General features: G+C 41.3%; 1 protein-coding gene across 2 annotated transcripts in view; it reads right to left on the minus strand.

Annotated features, from left to right (window-relative positions):
* The window catches only part of COMMD1 (copper metabolism domain containing 1), a 79,683-nt gene extending 63,641 nt beyond the window's left edge, over positions 1–16,042 (minus strand). The window contains exon 1 of one of the 2 annotated variants that reach the window (XM_050894150.1): positions 15,851–16,042. In XM_050894150.1, coding sequence (XP_050750107.1) covers positions 15,851–16,042 — 192 coding nt within the window. Of the gene's footprint in view, positions 1–5,231; positions 5,287–15,850 lie in introns of those variants that run through there. The other variant, XM_050894151.1, reaches the window with a different exon arrangement.
* Between the last annotated feature and the right edge of the window lie 846 nt (positions 16,043–16,888).

Raw genomic sequence — 16,888 nt, forward strand, 5'->3', positions numbered from 1 at the left:
CGGAGATGGGGGACCAGCTGCAGACAGGAGGAACATGCCAAGGGACCCCGCTCGGCCAAAACACTTTGATCACACAAAGCCAATTCTTGTTAACGTCAGGATACTATGCATTTCTTTCACTTACCATCCTTAGAAGAAAACCTTTACTGGATTTGGGGCAAATAGGGGGTGCCTGCTGCACGCAGCTTTAGGGTGTGAAGTTTCTTTCTCCTTATCTAAAAAGAAAGGCAACCCTGGGAGAGCAGGGGGGAAAACGGAAGCAGCTCTCATCGTCTTTGGGCATAATGGCACCCACGGGTCCTAGTGACACCAAGCTATTTGTCAGTTAGCTCAGCATTTTTTTCTGCAAATAATAGCTTCAGACAGGAGGAATTTGAGAACATCTCTGCAATCCTGTGGTTTCCGGGTCCTCCTTTGTAAGTATGCACTAACCAGACTCTCTCCCAAGGGCTGCTGAGATATCCAGGGAACATCTGTGGGAACAGCTCATTTATTACAGGACTGGATATTGGTCCAGTAGACTTTCCCACGTTTCTGGAGACAGTGGAGGTTTTCAACTAGTTGGTAGGTTGTGCCTCACAAACACTGTTTATTAGAGTCCAAGAGCTCTCCTGAGAATTGGAATTAAGATAAAATTAGATGCAACAGCCTGCTTGTCTGCACTTGAAAATGGTGATCCATCTTTTGGGAAAAAAACCAAAGCCAAAGGCTTCTACCCCCCCCCCGCAAATTTGTAAGTCAGAAATCACAAGTGACCTTAACAAGACATTTAGTATTTCTACATCAAAAGTAGAAGGATTTTAACTAATCTTTAAGTCTTCATCTAATTCATGGGAGATCACACAAATTTCTTTTATTCAAGTTCCATACTATGTCCCAATATTATTTTAGTTTGCTTCTTATTGAGCTGTAATACAGTTAAAGTGCAATGAAACTGCTAATAGAAAAAAGCTAACTGTGAATCATTAAGAGGATAATAATATATATATTGTTTAAAACCTGTAGTTCAATTTTTTTTTCTAGTGTGTAATAGATCTTCTGCAACAACTATTTCTTATTCCAACCTGTACAGCCTTTTGATTCATTGCCAAGGAGACACTATCCAGGTCAACAGACATTCAGCAGATTTGTAGGTATTTTTAAGTTTGAGTTACTCTGACTTTCATCAAGCTTTCTTCTTGGACGGGAGGACTCGCAACGCACAACCACAAAAAAAATTACTGAACTGCTACTGCAGATGGGAAAACTGTGTGTGCATGATGAAGTTTCAGGCAAAATTACATCCTTCCTGAATTTCTAATCTTATTAAGCTTGATTCCACCCAGGCTTGTCAAATGTGCACATGGAAGATAAAACTCTTCTCAATGGGTCACTTCCATGCTTCTTGACGGACTCCTCCATTTTCTCCCCCAAGGTTCCCAGGTTCCCACCAAGCAGAAACCCCCCCAAATGCCTGCCTATTTTTTTTTTTTTTTTTTTTTTTTTTTGCATACAAGCTCACCAAACCCAATGTTCTCTGCTAAAATTACTTTTTCATTTGGACATGAAGTTCAATAACAGGGGAGTAGATATTCAGCTATTTTTGGCCTAGCTTACAATTGAATGCAAGAGAGATCTCAGCATTAGTTTTTAAAAGCATCTGAAGTGACCACAACATTTTTTTCTCCAGCCTGCCTCTGCCATTAGTCTGTGTGTCTGCTGGAAATGACGAGTTTGAACTCATAATTCCATAAAACACCATTTCCTAAATTTATTTGCAGGAGGCGTCATTTTCCTGCGGTATGAAGACTCATTTGATGACAAAGGAGGATGAAGGGTTGATTAAAATAGGCAGCCACCAGATGAACCACAACCTGAGCCATGCTCCTGTGGTCAGATCGTACTTCCTGCAAATCTGCTGTGCTGAGCTCAAAAAAGTGGCTTCCCCAGCCTCATCCTAAAAAACATCTTTAGCTGAAGAAAAATTGAGAATCATCGGGATTACTCTGTCTGGACCTACTTAAAGACTCTGTCTAGGCTTTACACCACTTACAGAACAAGAATAAATAAATAAATAAACAAACCAGAACAAGCCCACTCACTAATAACATTAGTCATAGCTAGATCTCCAAACGATGCCTGCATACTCAGATTACAAATAGATACTAAAAGCTTAGATTTTAAGCAATAAACATAAAAAAACCCACTACCACCCCCTTCCTGAATAACAGTTTCTAAACTACTTAAATTATTTAAAATAGAAAGAGGAAGAGATGTACAAGAAAAAAGGCAATGGAAAGCACTTCTCGGAGAGCACAGATAGGCACTGGACAGGCTAGAGAGAGATAAAACAGGGAACTGAAAATATAAGGAAATGTTCTATTAATAGCAGATATAGTTGCAACTACAAGGGTCAAATAGGAGGATTAAAAATATTAATATATTAAAATTAAAAATACAAATATAAATTGTCTATCCTGGCCTGTACTCAACTGAATTACAGCAAAAAAATCCCAAGCTTTGCTATCAGTTTTCTCCCCACTTGAGCCAAATTCTTTGCCATGGTTTAGAAAGTATTTTGCCACTTGGGGTGGAGGCAAAGAAATGTTACATTTCCAGTAGTTCTTAAACATGCAGTCGTGTTACAGACAAGTTTGACAGGTTCAACCTTTTTCAAAATGAATGTGCATACACACGTGCTCCCTGAACTATACTTCAGCAGAAGCAAGTTGTTTTCTTGGAGAATGTATAAATCTTTGCAGGTTACATTATTCAATCTAAAATGGTTTCTTCTTCAGTCCTCCTGAAGGAGCTGGATTCAGAAATACAAACTCTCAACAGATGGAAGCCATTTAATGCAGTATTGCTAAAGACAGAGAGGAAAATAAAAGGCAGAGAGAAATCCAGATAGGACAGAATAAATACCAGATGGTAAATAGAAAAAAATTCAAGGGAGGGAGTAAAAGCAGCAAAGAGAGACAGACAGACAGACACAGTGACAGTCCCGGAATTGGTGACATGACCTGTTGTTCCCTTAAGAGACCGCGTGGTCAGCCTTCTTTCCTGCTCCTCTGTTCTCTTACAATAAAATAAATGAGAACTGCGTTTATCAGGTTTCTACAATCATTCTGGGAAAATTACTTGCTGCTGCAGACTACTGCTTCATGTTTAATCTTGTTTCACTTAGGAGAGTTAAAAATAGAAGTTGGAGCAGCTCATATTTTGAAGGCACGTGGAAAGAAAAAGTTGTAGCCCTACCTTGAGTTCAGTAATGGTGCAGACATTAGCAGAGCTTATTGTAGCACTCTGCAAGCAGCGATCCTGTCAGTGAAATCAGGCAAAGCACAAACTTGCTTTATTATGAACCAAGCACAGAAAACAGAATTAGCATTGTTAATTAATTTTCACTTTTACTCAGTGTATCTTGATTGTTTGCATCTTAAAAGTTAATGATTAACTCAGCTAATCTCCCCTGTGGTTTACATTTGGACATCAGCTTCCTGTACAGCAAAGCATAGATGCTCCAGCAGTGAACAACATTAAATATATAAGTCACACCCCTCAACTGTATGATGTCTTGCCATATACTCTGATTTAGAGCCAAATTCTGACTCCAGGCTCTACCTTCCTTCCTTTCACAGCACTATTGTATATTACCTGTACTATTCTGGGCAATAGCTGGAGTTACCTTTTCCTATGTGGAAGGAGAAGGGTTTCTGCATTCCTAGACCAGGCTCACACCACAGTGCATGACTGCCTTAGCCCATAACCCTGCAGACACATTTCACAGCAGCAAAGAGATCAGCAAGCAAAGGAGACAAGTTTACAGACTACAGTTTCAAGGGAAGCAAGCAAGAGTGCTTTACCATCTGGTCATTCATCACCTATTTTGACAACTCGTGTTACACATTGACAGGTGAGAGGTAAGCTTCCAGTCTCAGGATACCAGCCAGTAGGCCTTCCTTTCAGCATGGATAAAATGGTCTTACCTCCTGTTGGCTCAGTGAAATATAAAACACGTTCCCAAAACCAGTAGCAGCCATGGTAGTTGTTAACGGCTGAGCCTTTATGAGGAGAAAGGAGCAGCAGGTCAAACTCTTCACCGTAGGAATTACAACTGTTTTGTAAAGGTCCCTGCTCCATCCCTGGTGCTCAAAAACAACACTTGATCGGGAGCAAAGCCCAAACCAGGGAGCTCAGAAGAAACCACCCCTCGCTTTCCCATAAAGATTTAAGTACCATTTGCTGTATCAAAAAAGCCCTTAGAACTAAATCTGATAGATGTTTTTTGGGGGGAAAAAAAAGCTAAAGACTTAATGAAACAGCCAAAATATCAATCTGAAAGTATTCTCCAATAGAATCACATTAAATATTAATGACTGCTTTAATTACCCCAGAGGGGGTTCTCTAATTTCTATCATGTTAGGCTCCTGACAAAGTCATCTATCAGTAGAGCTGGCCAAGTAACCAGGTTTTCCAGTGAGCTTGTAGGAACAACTCCACACCCCTGTGCCTCCACAGACAACGTGCGTTGCTCTCAAGAGCTGCGCATGCATGACAGTGGTTTGCAGAGCTTGCAGACACGCACCACCAGTGAAAACTGTTTGGTGCCGAACAAAATCTGGCTTTAGATTTCACCGTCGCAGGCCTTAACAGCTAAAAACTTCAGCACTCAAATGCTCCAAGACACTGCAGCCCATGCCATCAAAAAGAACTCAATTAATGTTTCCCGTGGCTTTTCTTTGGCTTTTAGTCAAATTGGGGGCTACTCATATTCAATAAACTCCCTACCATTTGTCCACATGAACTAGAAAATTTCTCTAGTGCTTTCTTTTCATTATAAGACTTCTTATAGATTCCCTGACATGTCATAAATTGACATGTCATAAAATGAATCCTGTGAACAAAAGCACTCTCCCTGCCAAGCAAGGAACAACTGACACTCTTCTAACCTGGTTCACAACAAGCCAGAGCCAGATCCCTCTCTTGTGATCATTCAGGAGACTTTATACAATGGACACAAAATAGAGGCACATACATGGGTACTCGCATACAAGGAGGCATGTCCAGTAACCGATGTGGGAAGAGTCCTTCTGCAAAGTTGCATCAGCCACTCGTGCCTTTGAGCTCCTTAGAGTCCTCAAGAGAGGACCATCTCAGAGGTCTCAAGAGGTCTGAAGCACAGCATAACAACCTCTAGCCTCTTGAGGACCCATCAGTAAAGCACAGCTCAAGCAACCCACGCATCTCACCTGTAACACTGGAAAGCAAACCGTGGGGCCATACTGCAAGACCGCAACCAGCCTCAGAACCACAGCTTATCATCTTCATCCTAGGCAATGTATAAAAACTGCGTCACTGAATGGTGTTAGAAGGGCACTCATTTCTGACCTCTCTTCTTATCTCTGCGTACATGCAAACATATTTTGTAAACATGTACGTGTGAGCACCATATGAATATCTGACCATTTACTAAAATAACAGCACACTGCCTAAATGTGCCATTTCTTCTTCTACAGAAAAATGGAGTTATGAATATTTTGTTCACTTCAAAAAAGGTAAAAATTGAGTTTAATGAAAAACGCAAAAGAAATCACAACTAATTCAAATGTATAAAATATTTGTACCGTATTTGACCATGTAAAACTAAAGGGTACTTATACAAACAGCTTGTTAGAACAGAATATAAACTACTCTTGAACCAGAAATGGCAAAAAGAGTACAAGAGTACAGCACATCTGATGTGACAGTCTGAAGAGAGACAACAAAGCCATGTGTAAATGTCAGACAAGGAGTAAAAATGTCTGTTGCTTACTTGCCTTTTACACAGATACTACTTCAGTGTCTGCATGTATCTTCAGAACATGTTTCATAATCCTGGCATCACGGTTTATAAAGACTGCAAAGAAAGGAAAGAAAAAACTACCCACCAAGCTGAGGTAGGAATCTTTTGGCAGAGATCCCAAAACATCTCAACCAGGAAAAAAATCTAACCTTATTTGGAAAAAAACACAGAATTTCACTCAAACTATATTTGTATTACCACTTTTATTGTTAGGGGAGAGAGACAGATATTAAAAACATGCTTTCAGAAATATATTAACATATGCAAAATGAGATAATTACAAAAATATTTTAAAAAATAATTAGAAAAACACTTATTTTAAGTCTAAAAATTGTTTGGACAAGTTGGCTATTATTTCACATTTGCTCTGCACAGTATATTTTATGTCTTCTTTCAGTGAGATTCTGTTGTAATCTATTTTTACTTATGTGGAATTACACATAAACCATCATTGTTAAGAGGTAAATATAGAAGATGCCAAAGAATTAGAGGGATAAAAACATATTCCAAGATCACCGTCACCTTTAGAAGTGAAACACGCAGTCCTCAAGGAGAGCAGATAAACAGATACCGAACTCCATGGGGAGTTGAGAAGGAAGAGGGAGTCACAGGTTTGCTATACAACTATAAAACTACCAACTTTATAAGAGATCGAGTACTCTGAATTAGATCTTGGGCTATCAGCTATAAACAGGTGCTTGTGCACTGTAAACAAAGTGAAAGGTAAATCCCACTTGCTTTGTTCAAACAGTCCAATTTTAAATCATTGGGTGGCTAAAAGAAGTATAGGATGATTTGGTTTCCTTGTATATGACTACTACATACAATGGAACACAATTATGGAAAACCTACTGTGCTTCACCTTCAGGTGTTCAGAATACATAACAAAAATGCCCCAAAATAAGAAACCAGTTTGGTTTTCCCAATAATGAACTCCTAATCCTTCACAATGGAGGCCATCCATGTTCCAGTCAGTTCTGACTCACTCCATATATTAAATCCCTGGGGTTTTTTTTAAGTTATTGTGTAAAAGCATATATTTATAATGATAAACACAAAAATAAAAAAAATAGGATATTTTAGACTCTGCCTTTAACGAACAGCACTCACTTCATCTTGTTCTAAAGCCAATGATCCTCTAGGGTGAACCTGGAGACCTCTCAGTAAGTTGCAGCCAACCCTTCCTGCCCAGGGAGGCTCACAGGGAACCAGATCGGCCATTCAGACCGCAGCTCAAGTTCCCAGAGGTTCTTACCTGTCAACTTCTGCCCCATTGGGCTCAATGACCAAAACATCAATGAACAAAAGACTTCATCTAACAATTGTAGCGCCTGGTATTTTGTGCCACTAATGCTTTTTCTTCTTTTTTTTTTTTATTAAATAAACTATTGCAAAAATCAACATCATCCAAACATGCTGAAGAGTTCAAGGCTCCATCATACTTGGTCACCAGACTGGAAGAAATCCAGAGAGTACAAGTTGCAAAATGGAATAATTCTAGCCACACAGCATTTTTGCCACTCTAAGTTTTTGGTATTGTCAGCTTTTTTTTTTTTTTTGACAAGTTGTTGGACATACTGCATCCACTTTCTACAAACTAGTACAGCAGAAAAACTAACGTATGTCATACCAAGACTGTAGCTGCTAAGCGTTACCGGGAATGGAAAATTTCAGATGTTCAGCTTGTAAAAAGGTTGACTTGTAAGTGTCATCCAAATTTCCTTTTCATACACTAGCTGTGAACTTCAGTGGCTCAAGTGAATGCCACAGCTCTGCATCATTAACAGCTCTTTCCGTTGCTCTCTTCTTATTCTGAACATTCTGTGAAATAAGGATGTATACATTAGCAGAGGAGATTACGCTCACTTCTATGTAAAGGATCCATTGACTAGTCTTTTTTCCTAATAAGATTAATCTTTACTTGCAATGAAAAAAATATATGTATATTTGAAGAAAGAAAGAAGTCTTATCTGCTCAGCAGTGTGGCAGCCTCACATGAGACCAGCAAGGTTGGAATAAGAATTTTTCTCCATTGCCAACATCAGTACTCATATATATATACACACACACATACACACAGATCAGTACTATATATATATAAAATATATATATATACACATCAGTACTATATATATAAAATATAGCTATATATTGGCCTCATTAAGTAACGACCTTTTACCTCTGTCTCACGCTTGAGTTATAGAAAATACTACTAATTAAATGAATGACATTACAACGGTGGAAGCCCTCCTGTTTCTGCCTGCCTTCAGGATTTGCACTTGCGGTTGCACAGCAGTAGGAAGACTATGAGGTTTGTAATGTGGAGGTGTGGATTCCTTGCTCACACCCCGTTGTTTAAAGGACAGCTCAGTTCGTACAGATCTGCTCACAGTGCTGAATACCATCACCTCCACATCCTGCAGCTACCAGCAATAACACCGCCTTCCACACATCTCTTCAGTAATTACAATAGCAATGAAAACAGTATTGCAAATATGAAAAGCTTTAACAACACAAACACCAAGTTTTGCAACTGGAGAAATCACAAAAAAAGGAGTATTAAAAAAATCCAGAACGATGCAGGTACGTTGTTCTTTCTAGCTGACACATGCAAGCAATAAATTGCTGCTCTAGGCAGTGAAGCACAGATCTTACCGCTCCTGTCAACGTTCTTCAACCATGTAACATCCTGCAGCCAACCCTCCTCTCCAGTTCATTCTTTTGAAGAATTTCCCCCCTCCACTTTATGTTATTCCTACAACTGCCAGCTGCACCAGTCTTTATTTGAACTGACCGCACATACACATACCTAAAATCTAAAATAATTAATATTGGAAGCACTAATAAGAATGCTTTGGGGCAGTATTCATGAACATTTTCATTACCACAATACAGCATGTGCTAGTTCAAGTAAACATTCAATTTTCTACCCTCCTAAGACGATGCTGAAATAGGGCAAAAAAAGAAGCAATAACTGTAGGTCTATATACTGAGAAGAGAAAATGTATGCTGCAAGACCAGACACTGCAGAAGTGGCAATCGAGCTGTGTTCAGATTAGCGAGCTATATAATAGTGGTGTTTCGCTAAATTAAAAAAAAGACTAGGATTGTTATGTAGTTGTTCCAGGCAAACATCAATTGAGATAATAATCACCTTCTCATGTATGTCCAATTATAACACTGTAGACATTCCCTCCCTCCCAAAATTCTGTGCAAAGTTATTGTTAGTATATTTTTGCCTAGCCCAATAACAAATACAATTATTCATAATAAGCACAGTCATTTGCTGGAGTGAAAGGTATAACACTACGTAGGATGCATATTTGGGTAGAAAGCACCTCAAATGGTCACAGTACTTGTTGATACTGCTTTACAAGCAACTTGTTTCCTTTTACCTGAAGAAGAATGAGCATGCTTACTGAGTTATCTTTTTAGTTAGCAGATGCAGGCACAACTGCAATTCGAAATAGCAGAAAGCAAGCAGTCTCTCCTATTAACTCTTCCCAAATGATTTTATCTGTCTTCAGACCGAGGCTGTTCTGCCTCTCAGCCTTGCAGAAGCTTGGACAACTGCAAAGCGCTCAGGAGTTCATGACTCAGCCCACGTACTTGAGGAATCACAAGGTATCTGGGCAGAGGGAAGAATGACAACTTTCTTCCTTTATTAGAAAATGCAAGTCGCCGTTTATTTCCCACCAGTGGCTGTCAGCAGAAATCCTGCTGAAGAAGACGCAAAGGCCTGTATCCTCCACAACTGAGTGAACCCTATGACTGTTTTTCTGCTCTGACTTTTCACCTAAGGGCAGACCCCTTTTATGAAGATCAAATAGTCTCTTCCTTCTCAAGCAGGGGCAGTAATGCTCCCTCTCTAGGCAAGAGCAGCAACTTCATAGGGAAAGGACTGCAGTCCCTAGTCAGGGAGTGACAGTCTTTAGGGACAACACATGATAACGACAGTAAGCAGCCTCCAAAGCACCTGCAGTTTGCTCGTGCGACTCCAGAGCATTTTACACAGCGAGTGATTTTATCCACTAGTGGCACCGAGTTTTCCCCTACAAGCCTTTAGATCAGATTTTGATCAAAAGGTTTCTTATTCAACAGATTTTCTCTGAAGGCACGAAGAAAAGTAATCACTAGAAATAGCTGGGCATTTCACAACACAGAAATAGCTTCAAGACAGGACTTACATACACCATGCATGCCAGTGGCGCAGCAGAGCCAAATAACCATGGTACCATCAGCCTCTTGGCTGAAAAACAGTGAAATTAAACATCACAGTCATCAGAAAAATCTGGTAGAAATATCAGCATGATTCCTAATGAAAACCACCGATGGAAGAGGGCTAGTGAATCTTATAAAGTGTATACATAGAGTTTGGGTGCATCTTTTATGTTGGATATCAAGCTCTTGGTCTCACATATTACTTATGTAGAGTCTGATTAATATTTTACCAATGACATACCAGTATTTTTATTACAGATGGTGACACCCTCAGTATTTGTGAAAATAAATACTTATAAGTCAAATATAATAAAATATTTAGACTCCTCATGCTGAAATTTTTATTGTCATTTAGCCAACGTACAGTTTGTTCTGAAGCAGAAGAGCAAACCAGGACACTTCCAACACAGCAGCAAATGATCACGTTCAATAAATCCAATAGCCTACTGCCACCAAAAGGAAAACAGTGGAATTACTCCAGATGTAACTCGCTATTACCAGTGGAACTAATACAGTAAATTAAACTTATGTAAGGAGGAGACAAATTTAGTATTTTAATCAGGATGAAGAAGTCTTTGAAAACCAAAAAAGCTGGGGGTGAGAATTTGCAAAAGCTGATCTCCCCCAGTTTCTCAATGTTTTGCAACCTTATGGGATAGGAGGCTGGGAAGCGTGAAGGCAGAGTGTAAAAAAACAATTGACAGAAGAACATTGAAATGGTACAGTTCTCCAGGGCCAGCCTTCCTAGGGCTTTGTTCTACCGTCCAGGATATTGCACACAAGAAAAGAAATGAGATTTTTTAAAAAGTAAATTTAATAAGGTAACATGATTTCTCTACAAAATAAATTCGGCCTTTTAGAAAGAGGTCAGATGATTGCACATTCATGCACATTCAGCAGACCTATGGGCAGGAACGGAAACAGCTGTAAGTAGATCATAACAACATCTTTTATAAATACAAAACCAGGACTACTCTATACACAAACCAGGGGAAAAGAAACATTTAAATGCTTATTGCTGCAGTAAATATGCTACGCTTTTGCGGCCCCTATTCATTACCATACTTTTCACAGGTGCCATGCTCTGCACAGGTGGAATGCAGGAGGGTACAGGAAAGTCCTTCACCTTATTTATACTCAGCTCTAATACAAGCAAGTGGTTGATTTATGGTACAGATCTATGACTACTACTTAGAAGACATGAAGTACTACAGCAATTAAGTCACAAGGGCAATGAATCTCTCTGCTTCTAACCATCAAGAAGATAGGAGTCAGAGAAAAAAAATCCTCAAGAGACAGGAATGAGGCATTATTAATCCCACCCAATTTAGGTGCTTACACTCCCTATAAAGTCAACAGAAGACAGTATAAGACATCTAATCTTTTCCATATTGACCATACAAAGGATCTGGGCTTCTAAATGAGGTATTTGAAAATAAACAGCACGGCCACCTCCCGAAAGAATATATTTGGTGCAATTAGGTATTATCATCAATGGAGACATATATGGTACCTGCCTTCTTCTGAACTTCAGATGCAGACCACTGCACACAAGGGAAATGGCTGCATAAACAAGTACTCTGCCTTTCTGTTGCTATTCTGCTGTTTGCTCCCCTTCCTCCACCACCCAGAGGAGGAAGGAAAAAAAAAAAAAAACCACAAAAAGATAACACAAGCATTACTGTTAACATTTTCATCATGCAGATTTTTCATAAAGAATTAAATATCAAGACTGGAATAGATTTCCTCAGAAATTCATGTGACAATTGACAAGGAAGGGACAACACTGATCTTCAAGTGGAGCTTGCTCCTTCAGGTGCTGTGGAGACACCAGCATCCAAGATGTGTGTCCAAAGACTAAGATGTTATAAGCACAGAGGAACACTTTTGAAGTTTGCTGTTAGCAGCAAATACAATATAACACCAAAAAAACCCATATTTACATTCACAGAGATACTAAAAGTGTTCCAGGCATATGCTTTGCGGTTCTCAGCTGCTTGAAGATTTAGTTAAGCAACTTGAAGGGCCAAGACAACTTTCTCTTCACCCTCCCTCTGCCGCTCTCCCCCTGCCACATCGTTCAAACAAAACGAAACAGCTCATACCATATCTCTGTATGATGGCTTCAGACTAGTCAGTTTATGCAAGAGGCAGAGATTTGTAGGCTAGCTGTGAGAACTGAAAAGGAGGTATGACAAATAATAGCTAGGACAATGGGTTTTCCCACTAGGTAGATGGAGGAAGGGGAAAATAAGTTTAAGCCTCCTTACTTCCAAAGCACAACCCTAATACCAACCTTTCCCCCCCACATTGGGAAGTGTGAAAGAGAGAGGGCCCTCAAAATGACCAGAAAGCCAAGGGATTTTTTAGGGTTCTCTAGAACAGAGGTCCTGAAAGTACCCACAGAACTTTGATGTTACTTCCTTCAGTCACTCACTAGAAATAAGCACCCCAAAATCCATGCATACTCAACAGGAAGTTGTGTCTGTACAAAGTAGCTTGTGTATTGCTTAGCTCAAAACTTCCAACTTTAAATAGTCTGTTGAACTTTCCCAGGAATTTTATCCACAAGGAGATGAGAAGAGTGGTGGCCATGAAGACCATGAGACACACCTGATAACAGTGAGATGCCAATTTACGTTGGAAGGCGTGACCTCAAAGACCACAGTTGTTACCAGTTTTGGTTCTTAAAGCAGCACACGGGGGAAGTAATATCCTCTCCCCAACATATTGCCATCCTCCTAAGCTATATGCCTATGTTACAACAATGGGTAAATATCCAATAATTTTAATAATCTGTGTTTTCTGGGGCCTGAATTAACATTATGTCCAGAATATGACATCTCAACAGTGCTTGAAGAAGATTTGTATTTGAGAGGGAAAGAAAAAAAACCCCACAGACAAAACCAGAGAGTCTTAAGTCCTGCAAGAATCAATCTTTGATTCAGCTTTCATTCCAGGCTTTTCAGGGCATCATATGAATCTGATCATTAAAGAAACAACAGACCCTTCATAAAAGCAGAAAATGAGTGCCAGCATCCTCATCAAATTCCAAATCTGTCAACTGCATTTGCCTACCTAAGTTTCTCGAGCTATTTCCTCTGGATGTGGCACTGCCTTTTCTTCTGGCCTCAAACACATCATATTGGCTGAGCAGCTGTCATATTTCAGTGATGGCTAAAGAGCTACCTATTTCTGCAAATAGAAAAACAAAGCCTACATGGAGTTTGGAGATTATTCATATGAAGTTATCATTTATCTAAAGTTACTATACTGCAGTACTGCATTGAAATAACTAGAAAAATACTACTTGTGTTTCTTGTGTTATCTGCCACATCTCTCAGAGGTAAGTCAAAAGCACCTCAGAAAAAAGCACCAAGAAAAACAGGTGAGGGAAAAAAAAAAGAAAGAGTATAACCATCAGTCTGAAAAATTACTATCAGAACAGGGGAGAATGGGTACCACAGTAAAATTTGGCTCAGGCAGATTTAGAGAGGAAACTAATTTTAAAAATAAAATCAAAAAGCGAATTAAGAATTGAACAGGAATCTACAGCAAAGTGTTGAAATATCAGCCAGCATACACGGGGAGAGGGGAAGAATGTAAGGAGTATTAGTTTCTTTTTCTAAAAGAATATGATACAGCAGAAAGCCATCTTTTTTTTCAGTGATACTGTCAGGTAGAACTCACAACTTTCTGGCTTTTAGCCATGGATTCAGCCACTGATCCTCACTGGGCTTTGGTTCCTGAGCTCTGATATACGGGTCACCATCACCTCATGAGACAGAGCAGAGAACAGGCAGTGTGCCCAATTCTGAGAAACTCTAGTTCACTGCTCAGTATATCAACAGCCATCGATTTCAGTTTACTTCAGTATACCAGCAAAATAGCTTGCTACTGAAGAAAGAGCGCATCTTGCTTCCCACTCCCCTTCACTCCTGGCTATGTAGTCCCAACCGTCTCCTTTAATCTTCTCTGATGCTCATCAGATCTTTGTCATGAGACAATTTAAACTCAGGAACTTTGCAGTAATTCTCTTTGTCTTCCTCCCTTTGAGTTATTCAATAATCTGACAGAAAACCGTTAGCTCACAGAGCAGTCCAGAAAGCACTGTAGTTGTCAAAAGGTAAGAAGAAGTGACAGCGGATGGGGCGAAAGAGGCAAGACCCCTCATTTTGGCAATAACATACTTCCCAACTGGCATACTGCATCTTGCAGAACACGTGGCAGATCTGACTGCTCTGCCCACCAAGGTGGTTGTCTTCAGGCATGAGCAACAATAAAGAAGTATCAAACTGAATTGGTATGTTTCAGACATGCAGTTCCTTACCTGATCCACAACAAGGGAGGCTGCTGCTAACAGCATTGTGGACACAGCGTAATTATGAGAGACTAAGCCGCATCTGGTGACACCGCACTTAATGATTCGGTCATTTAAAGCAGCAGTTAACTGTTCATCTACTGGGCTAACATGCATGTTTGCACTAACCTACTGACTCCTGATACAGAAGCAGCAATATAGAGGGGGAAAAAAAGAGGACATTTTACAGTAATTTTTCTTTTAAAAAGCACATACACACTTACTTTTGACCTTGTAACAAATAAGAACACAGATAAAAGCAAATAAAGCCAATTCCTTTTAAAATTTCTGACTTTTTTTCATCATACAGACTAACACAAGGTAATCCCAAGGATTCTTTAGAGAACAGTAATTTAAAAGATGTTGTGTTGAAAAACAGATTGATGATCTGCAGCAATACAAATAGCATGCAGTAAAAATAACGTGTAGTGACAGGGAAAGCATAGCAGGCAAACATGTTGCAGCTTTACTTGTACATAAAAAAAGGACGCTTTAGAAAGGGAAAAAGGCAACATAAAAAGCTCACTGCTAAATATGGGCGTTTGGGCATGAAAAATTATCCAGCCAAAACTATGCTACTGCATTTAGTTAAATTTTTTCCTCACATGAGTGTACCAAAAACTACCGACCAAGTTTATAAATCCTGCGGAACAGCCGTGGATTTAACCACCAGGTGGCAGCGGCCATCCAACTATTTGGCACCTGGAGACTCCCTGTGCCACACCGAGCTGCCGGAAACTACCCTACGCTTTTTTCTCTGAACGGAGAGCAAAAAAAATCCATTCCAGAGAAACATACCTTCTCCTCTCTTACACATAAAGCAAAAGCTGTCTGCTATTTAAAATAGCTTGCTTGCTAATTGGTGATGCTTTTCCCGGAACACAATTTTCTTGTAAGAAACCTGTATTCTGAACAGTAGCTCTTCTCAGAAAGTTCTCAAGTAGCGGTACTTATTTCCACGAGCATAAAACCCAAGAGCCGTCTTTTACCCTTCACAGCGCACTGGCCTGACGGGCTCCTGCTTCGGAGGAGACGCGAAAGGAGAGCCCGACCTCCGCCCGGGCCTCGGCTCTCCGCCGAGCCGGGTGTTCACCACGCGATGCACGGCAAGGGATGAAGCCAAAGGCTACGCCGGCTGCTTTTACCCTCCCGGACACGGCAGGGCAGGGCTGCGCTCAAGGCCTTGTCCTGCCGCCAGGCCTGTACCAGAAGCGCCCGGTACAGCTCAGCCCCACGCTGAAGGCGGCCGGTATCACCCCCGCGGCAGCACCCACACAGCCCCGGCTGCCGCCAGAGCCCCACCAGGGAGGAAGACGCTCGTCTTTGTGTGGAGGGGGACGCCAGACACCCAGAGGCAGGGAGGCCGATGAAACGGCTTCCCCCAGCGTAGGCCCCCCTTCCTTCCCCCCAGAGCCCCGTCCCCCGGGCCCCACTCCGGCCCGTACCTGGAGGAGGCCGCCCATCTTGGCGCGCAGGGCGCGGAACTCCTCCGGCGCCGCCTCGGGGTAGAGCTGCCCGCGCAGCAGCTCCTCCGTGATGTCCGCGTTGCCGTAGTAGGCGGCCTGGGCGATGCCGCTGAGGAGGGCGCTCAGCGGCTTAGAGCCCTCGGGCGGCGGCGGCTGCTCCGGCGCCGCCATTGTGGACAGGGCGGAGCCACCGCCACACCCGCCCCGCCCGCGGCTACCAGTACGGCGGCCGCGCGGGGACACTCCACTCCACGCCGCGCCCGCCCCGGCCCACGCCGCTACCCGGGGGGCTGCGCCGCCGGCGATGGCAGGCGCCCACGCGCGTACCGAGTTTTCTCACGGGGGCGAGATGGACTGTGCTCTTAGCAAGCTAATCGTAACTATCAAGTACCCAACACGTAAGTGGAAAAAGCAGCGGCTCTACCATCCAGGCGAATTTTATTTAACACAAATATGTAGGCACGTAACCACCGAGCGACTGTACATTTAACTTATTACCAACACGGGCAATGACAAGTGTAATGACACGCACCAACGCGGAGCCTTCGCTGACCAGCATTCTTCCGTTCCCTGACGATTTCATGCAGCGTTTCAAAGGTATCTGTGATTAAAAAAAGAAAAAAACCAACCCACCCCAATCCCAAAACCCCCAACCAAACCCCAATCCCATTAACCAGAACCAAACAGGAGTGACCTGACTGGGTACGATAAATTTCTGCCTTCTAAACTGTTTCTTCAAAAGTACTCCATTTTACTAAATACTCAGGTATTTTAAGGAAACTTCCACAGGCTTTGCTCTCTGTCCCTTCAGTGTGAGATGCAGGGTAGACCACAAAGCATGGGGACAGTTAAGAAAAAGGTACTAATAAAAATCAAGTGTTTTCTCTGTGCACCATTCTATACAAGTTTAAATATAAAAAAAATATTAAAATGCTTTGTATTTACAAGCATATGCAGTCACAAAAGAGACTGCGTGCTCTCAAAAGAGATGTCTACAGCAACTTTCCTTCTGCTAAT

Source organism: Gymnogyps californianus, chromosome 3 (assembly GCF_018139145.2).
Source record: "Gymnogyps californianus isolate 813 chromosome 3, ASM1813914v2, whole genome shotgun sequence".
Classification (NCBI taxonomy): domain Eukaryota; kingdom Metazoa; phylum Chordata; class Aves; order Accipitriformes; family Cathartidae; genus Gymnogyps; species Gymnogyps californianus.